General features: G+C 43.5%; 1 protein-coding gene and 1 long non-coding RNA gene across 2 annotated transcripts; one reads left to right on the top strand and one right to left on the bottom strand.

Moving 5' to 3' along the window:
• Positions 1 to 6,042: 6,042 nt before the first annotated feature.
• On the bottom strand, positions 6,043 to 12,540 carry LOC110303243 (uncharacterized). The gene is made up of 3 exons (XR_003837788.2): positions 12,107 to 12,540; positions 11,416 to 11,520; positions 6,043 to 11,249 (listed from the first exon to the last, which is right to left on the bottom strand). It is a non-coding gene; the product is annotated as an uncharacterized LOC110303243 (long non-coding RNA).
• Positions 12,515 to 21,973, top strand: Smlr1 (small leucine rich protein 1). The gene is made up of 2 exons (XM_021174283.3): positions 12,515 to 12,816; positions 21,610 to 21,973. Exons 1-2 carry the CDS (start codon positions 12,690 to 12,692, stop codon positions 21,681 to 21,683), a joined length of 201 nt encoding a protein of 66 aa, XP_021029942.1. The 5' UTR covers positions 12,515 to 12,689; the 3' UTR covers positions 21,684 to 21,973.
• Positions 21,974 to 24,250: the final 2,277 nt, after the last annotated feature.

Below are 24,250 nucleotides of genomic sequence, written 5' to 3'. Positions count from 1 at the left end.
TTTAACAGTCTATCTTTTTCACAGCAGCCATTTGATCTATTGACCTTGCAATTTGCCTAAATGCTAATAAACTGTATTTTTAAATGTAAGGACATTCAAGTTAGAGATAAAGTGACATGCCATTACACACTTCAGTGCAAATATAATCTTTAAAAGATGAGGATATGAAGTATCAGGTCAGAGAGCAACTGGAAGCCTCATAAATCGCTGGGTCGACTCTTAACTGAAGAATCATTTTGGCAAGCCATTTGGTCATAAGGTTAAAGATACACTTAGCAGAATGTTACCAATTCCACTACTATCCACAGTGATTAGGACAGCAGAACATCAGGTACCATCCAGGAGTGTAGGCAGACATAACATCTTCACGGGGTTATGGAATCTACACAAGTGAAATTCTACTCAGCACAAAAAAACAGGAAATACTGAAAAAGGCAGCAACAGAGACAAACTGTGCTTGTTGGGTTCACAGTGGAAGATGAGAAAACTCACTTTAGAGAGAGAAGCTTAAAAAACGAAAGCTTTATTTTCTGAGAGCTCAGGGAGATAGACAGTTGGAATCTGCACCGAATCCTGAAGGGAGATTGTACAACATTTTTGTAGGATGGGAGCAAGGTGGGAGCTAGGGGAATCTGCAGCATTATCCAAATATATTTGACATGGGTTAAACAAGGGAATACCCATTGGAGGATGGGCCATATCCTGGCTTCAAGGTCCTTGATTCATTCTCCTAGATGTTAGGTCCAGAGATAAGGGGAAAAGGAGCGAGTTAGCTGCCAAGGCTTAGGAACTTGAACTTGTTTGACCTTGTCATCAAGATGGAGGAGAAGTTGTCCTTGAGATGATGAACTAGACAACTGTCTACAACAGAAGCTGTTCAGCTAAAGGGAAGTCCCCAGCTCCTCTAGGGGCTGGGACCCTGAATTTAGTTTCTCCCTATGATTAAACCGAGTCTGAAAACGAAATGGTAGTACTTAGAACGAGTTTCTTTTGCTTGTTCCAAACAATGCTTAGCAAAAGTCAGCCAAAAGCCAAAAATCTGCAAAAATGTCATCTTTATGAAATTCTACAATGAATGAATTTATTGATGGAACACAAGCATTACTCTGATGCTGGTGCTTATAAAGATTGGCCAAGAGGTCTGTGACCTGGACACAGATGTCTTGAGAGAGATAATGTAAAAACCTGCTGTCTTCACTTCAGTGGTGATTTTATGAATATAAATGTGCCAAGGCTCAAGCAGGGACACACAGATGCATGCATTTTACTGTACAGAACCTATACCTTGATAAAGTTAAATTTTAGAAAACATTATCCTTTAAATAAAATGAGTTTTATATCAGTTTTATTATTCTTTTATATGTGGGCTAATATGTTTTATATGTGGGGTAATTGCTCTGAGAATATTATGAAGAAAAAAAATTCTGTAATAACTAAGATGGTTTCCAGTTTTAAGTGTGAAGACAATATTAGCAATCTTTTTTTATGTGCCTTTAAGAACTTTGTCTCAGTATGATTCCTGCTAATATACATCTATAAATATCACTTTATAGAAGTGGTCATACTTTGCAAAACTCTTTTTATACAATCGAACTGTTAATTCTGACACACAGACTCTGTTAGTCATCCCTTCCAAATCTGAAACAGAGGCGCCTTTGCTCCTTAGATATATCGCAAAACCTGGGAGCTGACTCAGGCATCCAGAGTCTGGACAGACATCTGCTGCTGTTCCCCAAGAGGACGACGGGAAACTCTGAGAAGCTGGATTGATGCTGGTAAAGAATGTCTGCTTCTGCAGCTTTTTAGGTGACGGCAGAAGATAAAATAGGACTTCCAGATGGCTACAACTCATTACTGCCTGGCAGCATCAGGGTGAAACGAGAGTAAATTAATCAGTAAATTCAAGGAGATTGAATGGCAGGCGGAGATGTATATTGATGCTATTTTAGCACAAGTCAAATTAAATCTGAGCGACTGACAGCACGATCTCTCTCTGACGCCTCAGGAGCAGGACAAATGGGCTCCTACTTTCTTCAGACAAACAGCTGTTATTTTTCTGTTACTACCTTGGCAAAATTCTGGAGATGGCCTGGTAAGATGCCCATAAGATTAATACAAAGTTTCACATTATACATTCCTGCTAAAGAAAGGCTACACTGTGGCAAGGAACCTCTAAACTACAGCCCCAGGACGAAGCACTCCTCAAGAAAGCCAGTGGTCAGATGTCTGTTGTTCACAAACACTTAGGCCTAACTGAGCTCTGTGCAAACACTGTGGGAGTATTACAAATGCAGCAAGAATGTTTATCTAAAAAGGAATGTGAAGTAAGATTCTGTCTATCCAAAAACACATTTTGACTTGTGTTTCTGATTATGCGTAAAGGCATTGTGTGGAGTTATTTTACTTGTGATGTACATTTAGGAATAGCACTGTATTGAAGAAAAGGCTGGCCCATGTCTTGCTACCTTTCTTGTTGCTCAGGTGAAGATGCCTGAGGGAGCCAACTGCAGGTGAGGAATGGTTACTCTGGACGCACAGCCTAAGAGGTATCAGTCCATCACAGCTTCCTGGCTATGTAGAGAAGAGTAGAGAGAGAGCAGTTCTCTTTGGCAGGCCAGAAAGCAGGGTGGAGCATGTAAGGTTCTGCCAGCCATTTTGTTCAATCAAAACCCAGAGCCCATGGGAGGGCTCCGCTCACATTCAGAGATGTTAATGCCCCCCAGAAATGCCCTCAGAGACACTGCCATGCCATGTCTCAGCAATTCCCTAGGTGATTCTAAATCCAGTCAAGTCAACAATGAAAACTAACCACCATTTCTCTGAGTTAAACATACCAAATAGTTGATGGTACCTGCACTAGGTTCAATTCTTTCTCTGGCAAAGCTTCTCTCTGACATATGTTGTGGGGTCTCTGGCATGTTGTCGCCTTCCCCTTTAACATGGGCATCGTTCCTGGGTAGCCCCCTGGTGAGGTGTACTACATTAATATGATTTCTGAGTAGCCAGAGAGACCAATTAGAGGAGGTCAGCATCCTCCCAAAGTCATAATAAAAAGGAAGTAAAATTAGCAAACTTAGAGCTCACAAAATGAGTTGCAAGATCCTCTGGTATTTCTGCTAGGGTTTACTCTTCAAGCAATATTGTTTTTAACTGTAACATAATCCAGTTTGTGGGTATTTTGAAGCTTATATATTTGAAGGTAGAGGACTCTCTAAGGAGGAAACAAGATTATAAACCAAAAATTGCAAGCGCAAAAGTGAATACTTGCCTAGGCCAAAAAACAACAGCAAATTATTTTATTTACTTAGGTTTTGTTTTCATGGCATGGGAGGTCATTGTGTATTTCAGGCTGAGCTTAAAACACCTGATCTTTTTACCTCAGCTTTAAGTGCCTACGACCGTATGTATATGTATATCTAACTGCAAATTAAAAGTTTTTATTAATTTTTTTTGTTTTGCTATATGTGCATAGGTATTTTTGCTTGAATGCCTGATGCCCCTGGGACCCAGAGTGAGCATTGAATCCCCTAGAACTGGACTTAAAGATGTTTTTGTAGTTCTCTGTGGGCACAGGGAATCAAAACCGAGTGTTCTTAACCAGTGAGTCCTCTTTCCAGGTCCCCAAATTACAATTTTAAGTGTACCAAGCCAATAATTCTTTTTATGTCCTGAGGCCTCTCATAGTCTTTCAGCATTTTCTAGCTTTCACTAGAGAATTTCCTTCCCATTAAATCTAAAGTTTTATGGAACCAATAATCTTGAAAAACATATAAAGTTATTCTAAAAGAATTAAATGTATTTTTAAATTGTCGTGTCTTGTATTCAGCTCTATAGCTGTGGTCTTTAATTCATACAGTAACCCTTCTATTATTGGCTTGGCAGGGAACAGGACACCAAAGAGTCAAGGAGGCTGCAGCAGTGCCTTGGTGGCCGTGTCCCCTGACCTTTTATGATTAAACAGCCATGAAGCTGTAGTTAGCTTCTTGTTGATATAGCAGAAGCCAACTACGATTATCATGCGTGAGTTCTATCAAAAGGCCTGCATTCTGCAAAGGCTTGGCTTCATTATAATCATTAGCATCTATGTTTTGATTTGTGCCCTGCTCCCCATCCCCCGTCTCCGGAGGAAAATCTAGTCGCCCACGATTTGGGAGAAAAATGGTTACATCCACCTAATGAATATGCCACCCAGGTTATAAAGATTCACCTTACAAAATTCCTTAAAATCCACAGCACAGGGGTGAAAAGCTGGCTCAGTGGCTGAGTGCATACTCTCACAGAAGATCTAGTTCAGGTCCTAGAACTCATATCAGGCAGCTTACCACCACCTCTACCTCCAGTGGATCCAGTACCCTCTTCTAGCCTCTATGGGTACCCAGGTTCATGTGCACATATTCCCAGAGAGACATACACATGATTAAAAATAAAAATAAATGTAGTCCTCACAGTGGTGCAGTCCTTTAATCCCAGCCCTGGGGACATAGAGGCAGGTGGATCTTTGTGAGTTCAAGACCAGACTAGCTTATATGTTGAGTTCAAGGCTACGGTTACTTAGCAAGCACCAAACTAGTCAAGGCTGTACCATAGATTTTATCTTTAAGATAAAAACAAAAAACAAAAAAACAGAAACAAAAACCAGAACTGTCTACTCACTGTACCTTATTCTGCTTAGCTAAATAAACTTTAGCTTAAACTATCTATCTCAACTGGATTTTTCTTCCTTCAAACAGACAAGAAGTGGAAATCTTGCCCACAAGGAGTGTTTCTTTGCTCACTCTCTTCTTCTTCTTCAGTGGAAACTCTTCATGCTATTTGTCCAGGCACACCCTGTGTACTGTATGTGTTCATGTCTACGTGACCTAGTAGTCTGGGATCTACAAACCATGCAACATCCTAAAAAGATGCACTCACCACTGTACTACAATCCATAGCTTCCACTTTCTGTCCTCAAATATGTGATATCCAACAAATTCTATTCCATACAACTTATAGGAAAATACATGCATACTGCTGATAATGGCTTACACAAGAGAGAACTTTCCATCTGAGCATCAGTGAGAATACATACATTGAGGGCATTTTCCAGAGTTACTTCTGGCTCCATACATTCAAAATATATTCCTCTCCTGCTTCCCACATACTTCAGAAGTCAGGGGCAGGGGATATATTCACTGCAGAATGACCATTTGTCCTACTAGTTACAACCCAGGGGTTGTACAAAGACACTTGGTAGCAGGAGTGTTTCTGGAAGCCATTCCAGCATTGGGACAAGTAAATACCATGTAATAATATGCAAACATAATCACAAGCCACACTGAAATTTCCCCAACTAAATTAAATGCCCCTCACACATCTATCTGTCCCTCACTCCTGTCTCCTAAAAAGGGCACTTGTGCAAGGAGAGGCAGGGTGATAACTAGTTGCATCGGATAAACCTTTCTTCTTTTTTCTGGTAAACTATAAAAATCTATAGAAATGGGGAGGTTGGAGAGATAGCTCAGTGGTAAGAGTATAGTTGCACTTGCAGAGGCCCTGGGTTCAGTTTCCAGCACCCACATGGTGGCCCACAACCATCTCAAACTCCAGTCCCACAGGCTCTTTGTGCAGGACTACCCTGCTCATCATACAACTGTACAGTGTCCCAAGGCACCAGGCATGCATGTGATGCATATATATGTATGTATGTATATATATATATATATATATATATATATATATATATATGTAGGCAAAAGGCTCATACGTATGAAATAAAATAAATAAATAAACAAATAAATCTAAGAACCATTTTTAAAAGACCCATGGAATGAGAAGACAGCTCCAAGCATAACAGCACTTGTCACCCAAGCCTGCCATCATGAGTTAAATCCTTGGAGCCCACATGAAGGCTGAAGGAGAGAACCAACCCCAGGAGGGTGACCTCTGACCTCACCTCTGCACAAGGGAGCACCACTTTACACATAATAATAAACACAAAAATAAATGCTTAAAGCTTAAAATACTTTCTAAAATTTATTATCATGTGGATAAATCCCAGCATCACTCCCTGGGTCGTGAAAAGGCCTGTGTAAAAGGGGGCTGATGTTTAAATTTCCCTGTTATGGACCAAAGTCCTCCCACCTCCAATGCAATATGCTAACCTCCTTGTCCCCTACATGACTATATTTGGAGATAGTAGAACTTTTAGTGTGGGTAATTAATGTTCTGAGGCCCTAAGAACTACAACACAACAGGACTTTGTTCTTAAAAGACAAAGTACCAGGCATATATGCACAAAGGAGAAAGCCTATGTGGGCGTGGTGGTGGTCAGTGAGCCCAGGCAGGAAGCAATGCCTCATGCATCTCAACTGTGGATTCCAAAAAGTGGCCCCCTGTGACTGAAGCTGCATCTGGTCATAGAGACTGTGGAGACTAACACTGTGGGGAGAAAGACTCGCTCTCAGGTAATAAACTCAAGAGTCTAGTGGACATGAAAGTCTTTAATATTCAATTCTGCAGATCAGTGTAGAGGGAGGACAAAAATGGCTGGTGTATTGGCTTTTGTCACATACTGGCTTTTAAAGTCCCTGACTGTGACTGGAGAGATGGTTCAGCAGTTAAGAGCCCTGGCTGTTCTTCCAGAAGTCTTGACTTCAGTTCCCAGCAACTACATGGTGGCTCACAACCATCTATAATGCGGTCTGGGAGATGTACATACAGATAGAACACTCGTTCGTATACATAAAATAAATAAATCTTTCAAGTCCCTGATTGGGAGAAACCCTGCTTCAGAAGGACACAGTAGTCACAGTCTTCATACTTGGCTCACTTCTCCAAGTGTGGTGGCACCATTGACCCATGTGTTTGAATGCCTGGCCATAGGGAGTGTTATGATAAAGAAATGTGGCCTTGTTGGAGTAGGTATGGCCTTATTAAAGGAAGTGTGTCACTGGAGGTGGGACTTGAGATCATATATGTACTCAAGCTCTGTCTAGTATAGGACACAGTCCACTTCTGTTGCCTATAGATCAAGGTGTAGAACTCTTGGCTCCTCCAGCACCAAGTATTCCTGCATGTTGCTATGCTTTCTACCATGATGATAATGGACTAAACATCAGAAACTATAAGCCAGCCCCAAATGTTTTCCTATAGAAGAGTTGCCTTGGTCATGGTGTCTCTTCATAGCAACGAAACACTAAGACGCCAAGGTTCGCACCCTATTGGTTCAGAGCAGAGATCTGTATCTGATGACTAACCCTGGGCTGGAACTTTGTCTTCTTTCTGATTGTGGGATCAGTCACATAGCAAACTGCCTGCAACCTTTCAACTGCCTGAGTGCTGAGCCAAGCAGGTGCTGGCTTCAGGCAAGGAAAGAGAAAGCCTAGAAGCTCTTGCTCATCTGTGATTGTTTGATGAGTTCCAGGCACACCCTATACTGAAAATGAACCATATGACTTATTTCTTATGATGTTAATATACCTTCTCTGACAGTTTCATCTAATTTAGCACTTCTCATTATTCCTTCATCTCCTAGTGCAGAAATACACTACTCAACATCATATATGTATTTCTCCAGGAGGCTGAGTATATAGTAGTATATTCAGGAGGCTAAGAGTATATAGTAGTATATTCAGGAGGCTAAGAGTATATAGTAGTATATTCAGGGGGCTAAGAGTATATAGTAGTATATTCAGGAGGCTAAGAGTATATAGTAGTATATTCAGGGGGCTAAGAGTATATAGTAGTATATTCAGGAGGCTAAGAGTATATAGTAGTATATTCAGGGGGCTAAGAGTATATAGTAGTATATTCAGGAGGCTAAGAGTATATAGTAGTATATTCAGGAGGCTAAGAGTATATAGTAGTATATTCAGGAGGCTAAGAGTATATAGTAGTATATTCAGGGTTATGGGTTTGGTTATGGGTTCAAATCTAGATTCTGCTGCTTCTGTGTGATGCAATCCTCATTATGAAAAGTCCATACGTTTCTCCACCTCTAAAACAGTAGTGATAGAAACCCATACTGTCTTAGGGACTAGGGACACAGCTTGGCTGGTAAAGTGCTTGTTGTGTGAGCATGAAAACCCATGTTCAGTCACTAGAACCCATTTAAAACATCTAGCTGTGGTAGTGTATGTGCACAGTCCCAGAGCTAGGGATGCAGAGACCAGTGTGTCTCTGGGATTTGGTGGCTAGCCAGCCTAGTTTAATTAGTGCATTTGTGGGCAGTAGGAGACCCTGTCGCAAAAAAAAAAAAATAATGATAGATAGATAGATAGATAGATAGATAGATAGATAGATAGATAGGTGATAGAGAGGTAGATAGATGGTAGATAGATAATAGGTAAATTGATAGAGAGGTAGGTAGATAGATAGATAGATAGATAGATAGATAGATAGATAGATAGACAGACAGACAAACTGAAGTTGATGTTACATAAGGAACAATATCCATGCTTGATCTCTGGCTTCCACACACATGGATTCACATGATCACAATCATGTGCATAGGTATCTCTCTCCCACCATAGATGCACACACACACACACACACAAAATAATAGTTTCTATTTCAAAAGCACTATAATAAGAATGAAACAAGATTACTATGTATGTGCAGTTTTTAGGTATGTACTTGAGACCATGTGACTATTCTGCTATCTTCTGTTGTTTATTGACTGTTCATCTGTCGCAATAGGGACAGGACTTTGTCTTGTCCTTAAATGATCACAGTGCCTAAACCAGTGCTTCTGAAGCACACGCCAAACCCAGAATAAATATCTGTCACCTTCAAGTGTGAATGGCAAAGGTCTATGGGGCTTTGGTCCGAGTCCACACAGCAGAGGTCATTCTATTGCTTGTAACCTAACCCTCTCCTCATTTCAGAGCCTTTAATTTTGTATGTACTGTGGACTTGCTGTCAAGTGGTATTACTTTAATTGGCATAGGCTGATAAGCAAAGTTCAGAGGGTCAGTTAACAAGAGCCAGAGAAAGAAATACAGGCTCTCCTACTGGTACACACAGACTTAACATTGTGTGAAAATTTCCATTTCAACAAACTATCGCCCACGTAATGAAACCACTTCAACAGACATTCGTTAGCTTCGTCTCTGCTTCTGTATTTGGAACTGGCTACTGCTCCATGGCTGTTCATAGCTGATGCCCTAGAAAACAGTCTACAGCGCTCTGGCACCTTCTGCTGATGAACTTGAGAACTTTCCTTGCTCTCCAGCATATGACTGCTATGAATTACTCTTCATGGTTCAAACTCAGGGAAAATCCAAATCAGATGGCTGGTGGCTTTGGCATTTGCTTTCATAGGTCAGAGTTAGCTACAGAGACTCTTGGCCAGCTGTCACTAAGAGTCCTCTGTAGGAGACAGCATGGCAGAAGTCAGGAATTTTATCCTAAATACCAACTTCTGTAAATTGCTTGTGCCTTATATCATGTAAGTCAGCAGAGGGAACATTTGTCACCAAGGAAACCAGCAGTACAGTTTAGTCCCCTGTCTTATACTCTATCTCCACCAATGCAGATTTTTCTAGTAATACTAATGGTTATTCCTCCATAGCAAGAAATCTGGTAAAAAAAAAAAAAAAGTGTGCTGTTTGCTGACTGAGACAGATACAGAAACCCACAGCCAAACACTGGACAGAGCTTGGGGACTCTTATGGAAGAGTTGGGGGAAGGATTGCAGGCCCCAAAGGGGATAGGAACTCCACAGGAAGACCAACAGAGTCAACTAACCTGGATACTTGGGGCTCTCAGAGACTGAGCCACCAACCAAAGAGCACACACAGGCTGGGCATACGTAGCAGATGTGCAGCTCAGTCTCCACGTAGGTTACCCAACAACTGGAGCAGGGGTTGTCCCTAAAGCTGCTGCCTGTCTGTGGAATCTGTTTCCCAGCTGGGCTGCCTTGTCTGGCCTCAGTGAGAGAGGATGTGCCTAATCCTGCAAAGTTGATGCACCAGGGTGAGGGGATACCCAGGGGATCTTCATAATCTCAGAGAAGATGGGAGGAGGGTTGAGAGAAGGGGTTGGGCAGCAATTAGGATATAAAATTAATAAGTAATTAATTAATGGACACACACACACACAAGAATATGCTGCTCTCACAGTGGCAAAATCTGAGTCTGGTCCCCTGTCTTGAACTCTGCCTTTCTACCTGGTCCTCACTGGCCAGCTGACTCTTCACCATTTAAAGCATACCGTCTACACAACCCTGGGTATCTTCCCTACCCAAACCTGTGACCTTGCCTGGGGTCAGGTCTAAGTTTCTTTCCATCTCCTGGCCACTGCCGTTACATGGGCCAGACATGTCATTATGGATGAGAACGCTCTCTGGAATGGAAACCCTAGCTTTGGAATTTACAGGGATGTGCCACAGGCTAGGCTTTTGACCTCATTTCTCCGTCTGTAAAACAAAGTTCTTTATAAGTTTACCATGGAAACCAAAAGAGATCATAAACTCATGCTTAGCCAAACAGAAAGTAGGTACCATGGTGGCTGGAGGCACTGGTGACATCCAGCTCTACCCACTCAATTATTCCATGAGAACTGTTCTTATCTCTCTGTCCCCACTCCCTTCCCTACTATTGACTTCTAGCTCACATCCATTGCATTTTGAGTCCACCTTGAGACATACTAAGCCAGTGTTATCTCTCCTTCTATTCCTTAAAAGGTTGCCAAATACTTTCTAAGTCCATGCAAATCTACATTCAAAAAGACCTTTGGTGGCCTCCCTTGTCCACATAACATTGTCCTGAGTAGGGCTAAAGAGTCTATAAGCTCCAATATCTTTCCAGCTTCAACTCCTCATGTGCTCTGCCTTTCTGCCCCTGTCTATTCTTTCCCTTCCTCCACAGACCTGCCATGCTTCGGGCTTGTGTGCTTCTGAGCTGACTGCTTCAGCTATTCAGGCTCCAGACACTGAGAACTTTTTGTGAACAGCCCAGACCTCTCATTGGAACGAGTCAGCACCGCCCCAGAGCTTTGCTTCTATGTGAATCTGGGGCTAAGCGCTGTTATTCACATTGCCTCTTCTCCACACTCAACGAAGCCTAGGCATTCAGGTAAACCTTGCTGTGTGGGTGGATACAGAACTTCCATCCTAGCAGCTGGCTAACATCAAACCTGTTTGCCTCCAGTTAATGAAGGTTCTCTGAAGATTGACACTTTACAAATCAGCATTCTAGCCCAGCTGAATAAGCACCAAAAAACCATCTCAACAGAGAGTATGCACGAACCATAGCAGCAGCAGCAGCCCTCTGTGGAGAGAGGGAGAGAAGGAAATACATTCAATGAATGCAGGCTCAATAGTGGTGTTCTAACACTCTCCTTCTGACTTTGTTACTTACTCAGGGATGCCAGGCAAGCCCCCCACCCCTTTACCCTCACCAGTTGAATTGTTTAGTGAAGGTGAGGATTTCAAACCTGAGCCTGTTTGCATGGCCACACACAGTCCCAGGTAGAAGAATGTAGATGGTACTGAAGGCAGTCCTTGAAGGTGGACTCTGTCAGCTGCCCACCAGCAGCAGCCTGTGGGGTGGGACAGAGAGGGGACACAAGTCGGAAGTGAAGCCCTGAATGTGGTTACCAATCTCCTGCAAACTTTCCCTCGGTCTTGAGGCTGGAGAGATGGCTCAGTAGTTAAGAGCACTGGCTGCTCTTCCAGACCCGGGTTCAATTCCCAGCACCCACATGGCAGCTCACAAGCGCAGGTAACTCCAGTTGCAGGGGTCTGTCTGGCACCCTCAAGCAGATATATTGTGCAGTCAAGACGCTAATGCACATAAAATAAAAATGAAATTTAAAAAGAAAAAAGCCCAAACTTTTCCAAAGTCTCTAAAGATCCTTTGAGTTAGGAAATGAGTCTTTTAGTCAACCTTAGTCATCTAGTCGCTTTGAAAATTTGCCCCTAAATTGGTACAAGGCAGCTCACTGGTAGTCAATAGGTGATTATGAACCTTGGCATTTGCCAGTTTATTGCCGTCTCTTATCCTGGAAGTCTGGAGTTGTCATAACAGCCTGCATTCTGGGCCAAGGCAAATGAGTAGACATCGGAGAGGAAAGTGAGGTGCAGTAGCTAGGATAAGGCCCTGCTGTTGTCCGGGCCCCCACTCACCTGCGGCTATCATCTACGTCTCTGCTGCTGTCTATCTGACTTCCAGACTGGCGGTCAGGCTCTAGTAGAATTAAGTGATTGTCAAATCCATCAATGTGCCCTCCAGAGAGGCACTCAGAGCAGAACCAACCAGGCAGTTTTCACATGTGGCAAGCGTTGTTTTTCCTTCTCAGCATCTGTTACATCAACTATGGGCATTACCATGACAATTCCGTCATTTTCAGCTCTGAAATGTAGGAAGTGGGGTAAAAGTTCTTCCTGGGCCTGGCCTTCTGTGAAAACACATAGAGAGAAGGGCATTTGTTGAAGTCAGATACTTAACCCCAGCCTACCGGGACCATCCCACTTCCTGTCAGACATAGATGCATCTCCAGGGCAGCTTGGGAGATTTACTCTTCGGTTCTTCTTCAACTGGAGCTGAGTTACAGAGTAACTTGCCAACAGGGCTCCAGCATTCACTCCACTAATAAGCTAGAGCAAAGTCCACAACAGGTTTCATGGAAAAGCGTGAGCAAAGGCCAGAACTTCGGGAAAGGACAACCACAGAGCAGGGCCAAGTCGCCTGTCCTGAGCAGTGGGGGCCATGAGCTCCGTGCTGGCAATCTTCTTGCAGGAACTCCCCGGCCCTGTCCTGGTTCTGGGGATCTTCCTGCCTGTGACCTTGCTGCTTCTCCTCCTTATTGCCTACTTCAGGATCAAACTGATGGCAGGTAAGTGTGAAACCCCACAAGGAAGGGTTTGGTTCATCCTTGAAACACACCAAAGCCGGCAGGTGCTCTGGGAAGCTGGAGGAATGTATCTGTTTGATTGACAGATTTCTTCCCCCACCCCACCCAGCCCTCTCTTGATGAACGGGGCAAAGTTTGATACTTTCAACTCTGTAAGTTATGAGGTACGTAGGGTTTGTCCACTTGCTATAGGGCCTCCTTCACTGTGGTTCCCTATAGACAGTCAACTGTAAATCACCGAATTGGACATAGGGTTGCTTGTTTATCTCTCAAGGCATCAGACTCCATGCTGTCCATGGTCTGCCTCCCCCACGTAACAGATGTGTGTGTATATGTCATAGCCCTCACAAGAACTACTGTCAGTCACGCGTGCACTGGGCTCCCACTGACACTGAGTGCCGCTGAGAGACTTAAGGGATTTGGATGGCCCAGTTGGGAACTAGTCCACTGTACTACCCCCACATCTTATCTCTGCTGCTCCCTTCACAAGACAAACCTTCAGGACCTCGCAAATGATGCAAGCGTGAAGTGAGGCATACAGCAGGTCAAGATGGACTCATAGTACATACACACACGTTTTCATGACTCTGCACACATATATACACCGATGATCATGTACATGTGTGTATACCTTCTTCAGCCTCTGAACTTCTGCTTAAGAGATGTTCTAAGCATTGTGCTATCAGTGTTTAGCCAATGCAAAACATTGGATCTGGACTGCAGCAGAGATTTTCCATAAGAGGAAAATTTACAATTTTGTTTGATTTACAAACAAAAACAAAAACAAACCCAAAACCACAGGATACATTCGGGAGCTTAAGGTGATCTGCTGTGGACATTTTGTTCCTGGACTGAGATTGTTTGCTCTGGAGCCGAGCTGTGTATTGAGAGGTTGCATGTTCATTTGGTTTTTCAGTAAGTTCTAGATGCCATAAAGGTTAATGCTTATTTTAGCCGTGTCACTAAAGTCAACCCGCTTCTTAATTTGGACGGTTTCATATTAAACTACTGAAAAAACAAGTTTGCAAGCTGGTATGGTTGTACACAGCTGTGATCCTAGCACCCAGGGGGCTGAGACAGGAGACTTGCTTAAATTTGAGTTGAACCTGGACTATAACATGAGTCTCTGTCTTAAAAACGATTGTAAAGTCTCTGCTCGTCTACAAAAACTCGCCAAGATCAAGCAAAGCACTCCTGCGTGCTCCTGAGCACTAACATCAGGCCCCAGCAGCCAAACAACTAGGGGCGCTCATGTCTACAGTGAGACTTAGAACACAGGGGACCCCTAGATGACAGACTGCATTACAAAATGCTGCTTCCCCTCAGGGCCTCCAGGAGAACTCTGCAGCCCAGCTGTTCTCAACCTCCCTAAAGTTGCAGCCCTTTAACACAGTTCTTCATGTTGCCATGACCCCTAACCATACAATTATTTTTGTTCCTATTTCATGACTATAAATTTGCTAGTTATGAATCATCTGTATTTTCTGATGGTCTTTGGTGACCCTTGTGAAGGGTTGTTGGGCTCCAAAGGGGTGGAGCTCCACAGGTTGAGAGCCACTGCTGTAGCCTTTCATTCTGTCTCATTTTTATGAACAGCTCTCCTGCAGGGTGTTAAGGGACACTGCACTGTCCTCTACAAGACCCACACCAAACATCCTTTTCTTCATAAGGTTCATCACACCCCTCCCTGTCCCCAAGAACAGACTTCTAGAAATTCTGTACCCATATATTTAAGAATTCCAAACCTCAGAAAAAACTCCAAAACAAAGAAGAATCTGAAAATCATGACCCCAAACATTTGCAGCAGTGTTCCCTCAATCCTGCACACTGCCTCACTGTCCGGGGCTACAAACATTTCTACACAGAAGGCCCCTCACAGTTGCTGCAGTGAGCATGGCCAGGCACAGGGGCCCCAGGCTCCCACTGTCACTGAGCAGAAGTGGGTGTCAGTCAAGGACTTGCATTCTTCACATACTTAAGTTTTATCTGCAGCTGCCTCCTTAGCAGGATAAACCCTACAGTATACAGTGTCTCAAAACCGCATCAAGCACAAAACAAGACAAACAGATCACAAGAGCCTCTTGGATTTCAGTCTCCCAGTGGCCTCTGCTCAACAGTTATGATAGATTGGATGATTCTGTGGGACGCTGGGTGGCCTATAAAAAGATGACATGTTCTACAGCTTCTCTTGTCCCTGGGGAAATATCTGTAACGTGAGACTCACAAGTGAGCACACAGTATTTTATTTAAGTATTTAGATACCTCTGAGGTCTAAGCAAATCATACTCCTCCTCAGAACACCCTGGAAAGGCCAACCTGCAGCTGGAAGTGTGGCCCAGCGTCCCTGCACTGTGTCACCGGCTGTGCAGACAAAGTATTTCTCTTAGCAATTGTCTCTATTGCTGTGATGAAATACCATGACGATGAAAAACAACTTGAAGAGGAAAGCGGTTTATCTGGGTGACTTTCTGTGAACCACTGCCCATCAGGGGAAGGGAAAACGGGAACTCAAACTGGGTAGGATGGGAGGCAGGCGCTGATATAGAGCCCAAGAAGGGATGCTGCTTACTGGCGTGCTCAGCCTTCATTCCTATAGAACCCAGGACCACCACCCCAGGGTGGCACTGTCCAGGGTGGCACTGTCCAGGGTGGCACTGTCCAGGGTGGCACTGTCCATAATGGGTTAAGTCCTTCCCAATCAACCACTAATTAGGAAAATGTCCTACAGTAGTTACTTCATAACTGTAATTTTGTTATTATTAACCATGGTGTGAATACCTGATACGCAATATCAGATATGCAACCCAGTGAAATTTGCCCCCCAAAGGGGTTTTGACCCACAGGTTGAGAGCTGCTGCCCTCTAGGCTTGGCTACAGTCCAATCTTCCGGAAGCATTTTCTCAAATGAAGCTTCCTCTTCTCAGAGGACTCGGGCTTGTGTCAAGTTGACATAAAAACCAGTCAGGACAGTGTGGTAGACCACACTGCTCAGCCCAGAACTGTCCCACGTGTACATAACACTATGCCTGTTGCATAGTGACCTCCATCTGTCCTGAGCGCATCCCTCCCCAGGGAAGCTGACGGGAGCTCAAAAGTCACAATAAACACTACACAACTACATTTGTGGGTCAACAGATGGGAAGTGTTCTGCAACAGTGAGCACGCGGGGCACATAATTCATATATCTTCATCCTTCCTCCCTTTACCCCTTGTGATGTTCTGCAGATGCTGGCCCAGGGAGTGGCACCATTTAGAGGTGTGACTTTGTTAGAATAGGTGTAGCCTTGTTGTCGTAGATGTGTGTCTGTGGGCATGTGCTTTAAGACCCTCCTCCAGTCTTCTAGCAGCCTTCAGATGAAGATGTAGAACTCTCAGCTCCTCCTGCACCAGGCCTGCCTGGACATTGCTATACTCCTGCCTTGGTGATGATGGGCTGAGCCTCTAAGTCTATAAGCCAGCCCCAACTAAATATTGTTCTTACAAGAGTTGCCTCCGTCATGGTGTCTGTTCACAGCAGTAACACCCTGACTAAGACACCCCTCCAAAGGGTAGGACATGCTAATGAGCTTGTCCTAACTCCTGGATTTTCTCAAACCACAAATTTAGTCCTTCTCTCTCAGAACTTTCAGACCCAGGCGATGTGCTGTACCACTGGTAACTTCCCACCGTGAGGGTCAGTCTGTGGGTGGAGTCCCTTTAAACTTTACAACTTAAAACCTACTCCAAACTTACATCCTACCTCGAGAAATCAACTAGTTGTCAGTCATTTGACAACTATCTGTGGATCTACTTGAGGCAATTTTCTCCTCTTATGACTGAACACCATAGACTGAGTAGTTATTTTTTTAAAAAAAAATGAAAGTTAATTTTTATAGTTCTGAAGCCTGGGAAGTCCAAGGTCAAATGGCCCCATTAAGTGAGGTACCACTTGCAAGTAGAGACTCTGTGGTCCCATAGCAGGAGGGGTGGACCTAAAAGACAGAGCCAAATTATTTTTAAAATAACGCATCATCTCATTACTTGTTGATCCATTCATGAGAGCACAGTTCTGTTCTTTTTTTTTTTTTTTTTTTTTTTTTTTTTTTTTTTTTTTGGCTTTTCGAGACAGGGTTTCTCTTTATAGCTCTGGCTGTCCTGGAGCTCACTTTGTAGACCAGGCTGGCCTCGAACTCAGAAATCCGCCTGCCTCTGCCTCCCGAGTGCTGGGATTAAAGGCGTGCGCCACCACGCCCGGCCACAGTTCTGTTCTTAATGGCCTCATCTGGTCCTAGAGCTTTAGAACCTCACATGGGAGTGAGCAAAATTTTGGTGGCAAACCAAACTAAAGCCCTACTATGTTCTATGGCTTGTCCTAGGCACTGGGACAGACTTTTACCATAAAATTTTTTAGTTCAAGAGGACACAGTCTTACATTTATAAAGAAAAAAAATGCATCAGAAAAAAATTAATCTAACACCAGAGATGTAAACTTGTAGATTTCTGATATTGGCCTCAGGCCAAGTTAAGACTGAACTCTGCCCTTGAACTTAGCCAAATCTAAACTCTAATCTTTCACTTTTACTTCTCCAAAATGTCAAAGCTGAGACCTGTTACCAGGCAGGATCTTCTGAATACCTAAGGAACAACCCAGTCATGAAATAAACCACCTTCTCCATTGTCACTCTCTTCTGCTGGCTCTTAATAAAGCATGCCCAGGCTGTAGTCAAGGAGTATGGGAAGCTGGAGGCAGTGGAAGCACCATTTCTTACAGTGGGACACATCTGTGCATCAGTCACCGAACACAGTGGAAGTCTTGCCCCTGGCCTGTTGCTTAAGAACTGTAGTCCTTTCTGTAGTCATTTCCTGAAGGATGTGTAGCACTGGTTCCTCTGCAGTTTAAGAGGGCCAAGGAGATCCTTTGGCCCAGACTGAAACATCGCCAGTCTGTATCTCTATTTAACAGCCTCCGCTTTGATCCATACTATAAACATATGGGCAAATGCACTATAGTTAATCTTCCACCGAGAGCTACAAGTGTAACGATTCCCATTTTGTTTCTATGAAGAGCGGGACATTGACAGATGAACTGCTGTGCTCACAGAACCGCAGGAGTCCTGCATCCTAAAACAGAAAACCAGCTCAGAGAGCTTCCTATATCCTAGACGGTTACACAAGAGAGGCACTTGAGGATGCGATGGGAAGTAAATGGAGGCACTGTCGTCATTCAACACTCATCGCCACGCTGCAAGCCCTGGCAGCTAATGGTGCATGGAAATGTAATTAGTGTGTCGAGAATATTAATTTTCTCACGGAGAAAAAAAGAAAAGTCTCCAACGTCCCGCACATTTTAGTCTGTCAGTTGCTTTGAGAAACAACTCTCCAGGAGGAGGGCTGGGCCTTAAAACTTTCCAGAAATAGCCAAATGCACTATGGACCAGGGCCATAAACATTTTATATATCATAAGGTGCAAGATGCGGTTTTCATTGCTCTCTAACACTCCAAAACCTCCACCTCTAGTGCCGCCCATCTTTCAAAGTATTATCACCCTGATCAAGAACAAACTGTGCTCTAAATAACTAACAGCAGCAAGAGCTGTCAGTTTATTAAAGTGTATCTGCTGAATGTCTGAGGGCTTAGTTAGATTAAAGTAAGTAAAGCTAACAAGTGGTCACACCTCAACAACTTGTGTGTTACAAAACAGATAAACGGGGCTGAAGAGGACCGCTCAGTCAATAAGAGCACTGAGTGCTCTTCCGAGGGTCCTGAGTTCAAATCCCAGCAACCACACGGAGGCTCACGACCACCTGTAACAAGATCTGCCCCTTTTCTGGAGTGAGTGTCTGAAGTCAGCTACAGTATACTTACATATAATAAATAAATAAATCTTTAAAAAAAAACCAGACAAACAACATTTGACATTACAGTGAGGCTAAAGCCTCTTTCTCCAACTTCATTCACACATTTTAGTTCCTTGGAAAGAGCAAAGTAACCAGTCAGCAGAGTGCCATTGCTAAGTTCCCAATTACAGAATGAAATCAATTAGCATTTGAGTATGGAACACAGCTTTGCTACTTAATCCTCCAAAGCTTTAGCCTTCTTGTCTGTAGGAATGGCAGCAGCAGGGTTCAGCTACAGGAATAAGCTGTGACAGACAGTTCCAAACAGTCCCCATTCTGAATAAACAGCTAGCTTACTATTACTCCCACTGGCTTATAAATCCCAAGAAATGGCCATTTGTGTCATTATAGGTAGCATTATAATTGTCTTAGAATAATTATGCTACCCCAAGGTGACTCACCTGCAAAGCAGTAGGCAAGAGATGAATCCCCGCTGCCTGGCTCCAGAGCTGCCTTAGCCTATACACTGCGACGCAGGTTTCCTGCCAACTAAGTGGATCGGTTTCTGGGACCAAGCAAATAAACTTACTACCAAGTTGAAGGCAACTGTGGAAAGTCTGTAAATAAGGAAAGAATGCTGACAAAAGCTTTGGGTGGGTTGATGTTTTAATATAAAAGAAATACAAATTATTCCTAGGGAGGGTAATTCACATAAATTTCTCCCCCAAGTCAGGAAGATTCTTCACCCCATAGCCCAACAAAGGAAATTGTTATTGCTTATATAATTTTCCCTAACAAACTCAGATGTTTTGAAAGCCATCTGCTGAATCTCTCTGCACATTCTCCCTAGTAGATGAAATGCAGGGATTAAAATGATAGCCCAGTTGCAAGCTCGTTTTGGAGAGAGGTAAATGATTTTACTTCTCTTATTCTCTGCAGAGTGGACAATTTTGTCACTGACTAGGTGACTCACCACAGCTCACCAAGTTCATCTTCCCTCATCCTCGATCTCTGTTCCTTTAGCTGTCTCCCTTCAGTCTCTTATTTGGGCCACCCACTTTCAGCTCTATAATGTATATCTTTTTTTTTTAATTTTTAATATTTTTATTACATATTTTCCTCAATTACATTTCCAATGTTATCCCAAAAGTCCCCCATAGCGCCCCCCACTTCCCTACCCACCCATTCCCATTCTTTTGGCCCTGGCATTCCCCTATATTGGGGCATATAAAGTTTGCAAGTCCAATGGGCCTCTCTTTCCAGTGATGGCCGACTAGGCCATCTTTCGATACATATGCAGCTAGAGACAAGAGCTCCGGGGTACTGGTTAGTTCATCATGTTGTTCCACCTATAGGGTTGCAGATCCCTTTAGCTCCTTGGGTACTTTCTCTAGCTCCTCCACTGGGAGCCCTGTGATACATCCAATAGCTGACTGTGAGCATCCACTCCTGTGTTTGCTAGGCCCCGGCATAGTCTCATATAATGTATATCTTAGTCACTCATTTAAAGCGCTTCTTATACAGTTCGGGAAGAAATTACGATTTCAATGAGTTCATAATCTAAGCCCACGGTTATCTCAAAAGAATATGTTTGAAATAGCAAATCATCTATGTGGAAAAGCAATGTAACCCAGTGGCTGAAAGTACAGACTCTAAAGTCAGGTTGCCTGCTATCAAATCCTGAATACATCCATTTCTATAGTCTTGGGAGAAACTGCTTTTTCATGGTCTCTTTCTGCTCATCCATGAATTAAGAAGTGAGCAAGAATTAGACAAGCTAACACATGAAAACTTAGCACAGGGTATCTGGTACGTAATTGCTGAACAAATATTAAGTATTGTGGCTCACATAGCCTGTTGGACATATCCTCATCTAAGAATATGGAACATTCCCTAAGCATCATAATATGGGATCATGGAAGGATGGAAGCCAGGTAGAAAAGGTTTACCAGGTATATGATAAGGGATTGATAACATAGCTTGATGTAGACAATAAGAATATTGTTTAGGTCAATTCCATAAGCATGACATTGATAATCAGTGTAGGTAGCTGTTGGGAACAAAAACTTGTGTGTGTGTGTGTGCATAGCAGAAGCATCTACAGAATGTATATTTAGATCTTAACAGAGATCTCAAGGTTAAGTCACATTTTGTTGCTGACAGACACACTAGTTGAAGGTCTGTGGGCAGTGAAAAGGTTGCATGGTGGGAGGGGTGAGCGAGTGGAAACCAGGGACTGGGAATTGCCACTGGGTTTAGAAAAATCAGCAGAAGTAGGGTACCACTTACGGATTTTAGTATTTAAGCAGAGCGGTGTTAGCTTAGGAACTCATAGGCTCTGAAAGGATTGCCAGTAAAAGGGGCTACATGCTTAAAGCCCAAACAGAGAACGAGTTGCCTTGCCGATGGATGACATAGTCCCAAGTGTATTTTAGGAAAGGAGGAAAGCACAGAAACTTTGTTTTCCTAATTCCTGTATCTCCAACTCCTGTCCTACACACATTTACTGAATATGAGAATATAAACATCTGCTAAACAAGATAGTTGGATGTTAATGATCTTCAATTCAGTAGCCATCTGTTCTAACCAGGGGCAATTTTAGAAGCGACTGACGAGGGTCAGAGAGACGGGACAGTGTGTAAAGGTGCTTGCTGCCAAGCCTGATGACCTGAGACCAATCCCTGGGACCAAATGGTGAAGGTGAGAACAGACCAATCCAAGTTGTCCTCAGATCTCCACATAGGCTGTGCCATGCTCATGACTACACACATTCACACACAGAGAGAATATCAATGCAACTTTTAAAAGGAAGCCAGAGTTGAGATCCCACAATAGAAACTCGGTCTTTTGTAACTCACAGCGTGGTCAGTTAGAAATACTGGCCAGGAGCTTCTAATGGGCTATAAAAGGTCCAAGGCTCTCAGCTGTCTCCCAATTCACCAGTGTTTCTCCTTTCAGTTGAAGAAGAACTGGCTCAGACTTCTGATCGCCAGAACAAGTTTGGTCCTTCCCTGCGCAAGAGAATGAGGTGAAGGTGAGGGTTGGTGTCACCAATGGACAAAGCACCATGAATTTCTCAAGGTCACGGAGCAGCAGTCAACAGGGCCACCAGGAAACAAGAAAGAGCAGTTGAACACACCAGTTGCTACAGGACGACTTCTGTGGGATCCAACGTTAATGGCAGTTCCTCCGAAAGCACCATGAACGTAAACTTTTAACGGGCGCAATGCACCAGGCGTATCTTGAGTTTCTTTCATTGTTGACTACGCTTATTTACTTTGTAGAGAATACTTTTAAATTAAAACTTCTAGATCTCATCATATTACTCTATAAAATCTCACATAATTTTCCCTTAAAGAGTAAGGCAACCCTGAGAAAAATGAAACAGCAAAAGACAGTGCCCTGAGTGAGCCCAGTGGATGCTGTGCAGGTGTCCTTCCGTTTGGCCCTCTAGCCACCCTGAAACGTGGTAGCTTCCGATAGTGTTCAAGACCTGACTTTGTGTGTCTCCCTTTCCCCAACTTTAAGACAATGTAAGCCATCTCTGTGGCCGGCTGCACCAAACATGTGAATCTCAGTGTTAGCTATGGGTCTCTCACCAACATAGCTTTCCCCATGGCAGAGATAGTGATGAAGTGGTACATGGGAAAGGAAGAGAAGACAAATGTTCCTCTAATGCCCCAGGAGAATGATTCAAGTTTGTTTTTTGTTTTTTGGTGTTTGTTTGTTTGTTTGTTTTTTTAGTAAAACCCAAACACCAGGGAGCCCTAAGTAGAAAGTTGGCCTTTCAGAAGCAAAATTCCTATCATTCACAGGGCTCTAAAGAGCACAGACAACTGAAAGGGCAGTTCCTTCAAGGTGACAGTTAAACAGATTATGTGCACTACTGTACTCTTCATGGTCTTCCAGTTAATAGCAACACATGTTCAGCAGTCTCCAACCCTGGCTCAATCCCAACCTTTGTCCATGAGTCCACTGCTCTGAGTGGTTTTCTGAAATGGCCAGTGTGGTCATCTGGTTTGTGGTTTTGTTTTTTTGTTAAAGCACCAATTTTAGTAGTGACAATTCTTGTGAGCGCCCGACTCGCCAGCAAAGCAGATGCCACACTAGGATCCTTCTGCACACGTTTATTGGGAGAGCTTGATTGCAGAGGCGAAAAGACCCCAAGCCCAGAACTGGTGCTGCTTATATAGGCCTAGGAGAGGCATGTCTCACACCCGGATTGGTTATGCTTTCCACCTCATTTGCATGTTCCTCATCTGATTGGTTATTCTCTCTCAGTACCTCACTGAGCCTCATTATCATACCTCATTTGCATGTCTCTCATCTGGTTGGTTATTCTCTCTCAGTATCTCATGGAGCCTCATTATCATGCCCGGGCCAGGCAGTGACTTGGTGAAAAACTTTACTGCATATGTACACATTGGTTGTTTACCCAAGCTTATGCGTGGTGGCCAGCGTTAGCCAGCGCCACCCTGCAACGGCACATGTGGCTTCCCACAGACAATCATCCAAGACTGTAATGATCGAAAGTCACCACACCTCACTGTGGCCTGGTGTTTCCTGCCTTTTCCTTTCAGCCCTACCCTGGAATTCTTCTCAGGCTTCTGGTGAGCTTTCTGTTGGCACAACTTGCAAGTTTTAACTCTCAGATCAACTGACAACACTTGTTTCTTCGTCTTAATAGCACCCAATTCTATCCAAACTATCTGTTGGGCCTTTCAGAGTTGGGTAAGTTCTAAGTGTTCATGCCATTTGGAAGAAGTAACACTATTCTTTCGGTTTTGGGAAGGATTTCTTTTTTTAGGCCCTGGTGGAAGCTGTCTGTGTAAAACTTGTTTTAACAGGCAGTGTGAAAGGACACAGCAGAGTCCCATACCGGGCAGCTGCCAGCCAAATGTGTGGCTCGACATTAGCTGGATTTCCCTTCCTCTAGAAATAGGAACTTCAGAAACCTGAGCTTGGGCTGTGGTGGCCGCCTGGCATTCACTGTGTAACAGGTGAGCTTGGAACATGCATGTTTTCAATAGTAAGTATAATCAATTGTTATGGATGGCTTCATGGTGTTCATGCTGGACATGAGAGCGAAGCATTGACAAAACCATATGCATGGTATTTATAAGAACATTAGGTAGCTGGAGAGATGGCTCAGGTTGGGAGCACTGGCTGCTATTCTAGAGGACCCAGGCTCAATTCCTAGCACCTACATGGCAGCTCTCAACTGTCTGTAACTCTGGTTCCGGGGGATATGCATATGCATGCAGGCAATGTTAGCTGTCATGAAAAATCCCAAGGGTTTCATTACCAAGTCAGTGAAGGTCCTGCTAACAACTTTGCCAAATCTGAGGACAGTAAGCAGCTGCAGGGTTGAATCTTTGCTCAAATGTCAGTTTAGATCTCATTCGGTCATCATAGCTTCTGGCAGCTTCTAACTTGGACCACTGATCTCCTTACACCACTCCCAAGTCAACTCCAACTTATGCTCTGAATTCCCAGGGAGCCACAGCGCTTCCCATAACCCCAACTGTTCTCATGCCAGCAGCTAACCTCTTTTCTGTTCCCTGCTAACCTTGCTAATATTGCTTCCTACTATCTAAAA

This window comes from Mus caroli, unplaced genomic scaffold (genome assembly GCF_978045245.1).
Source record: "Mus caroli unplaced genomic scaffold, Mus_caroli_1 scaffold_9, whole genome shotgun sequence".
Classification (NCBI taxonomy): domain Eukaryota; kingdom Metazoa; phylum Chordata; class Mammalia; order Rodentia; family Muridae; genus Mus; species Mus caroli.
This window is presented reverse-complemented; position numbering and strand designations above follow the sequence as displayed.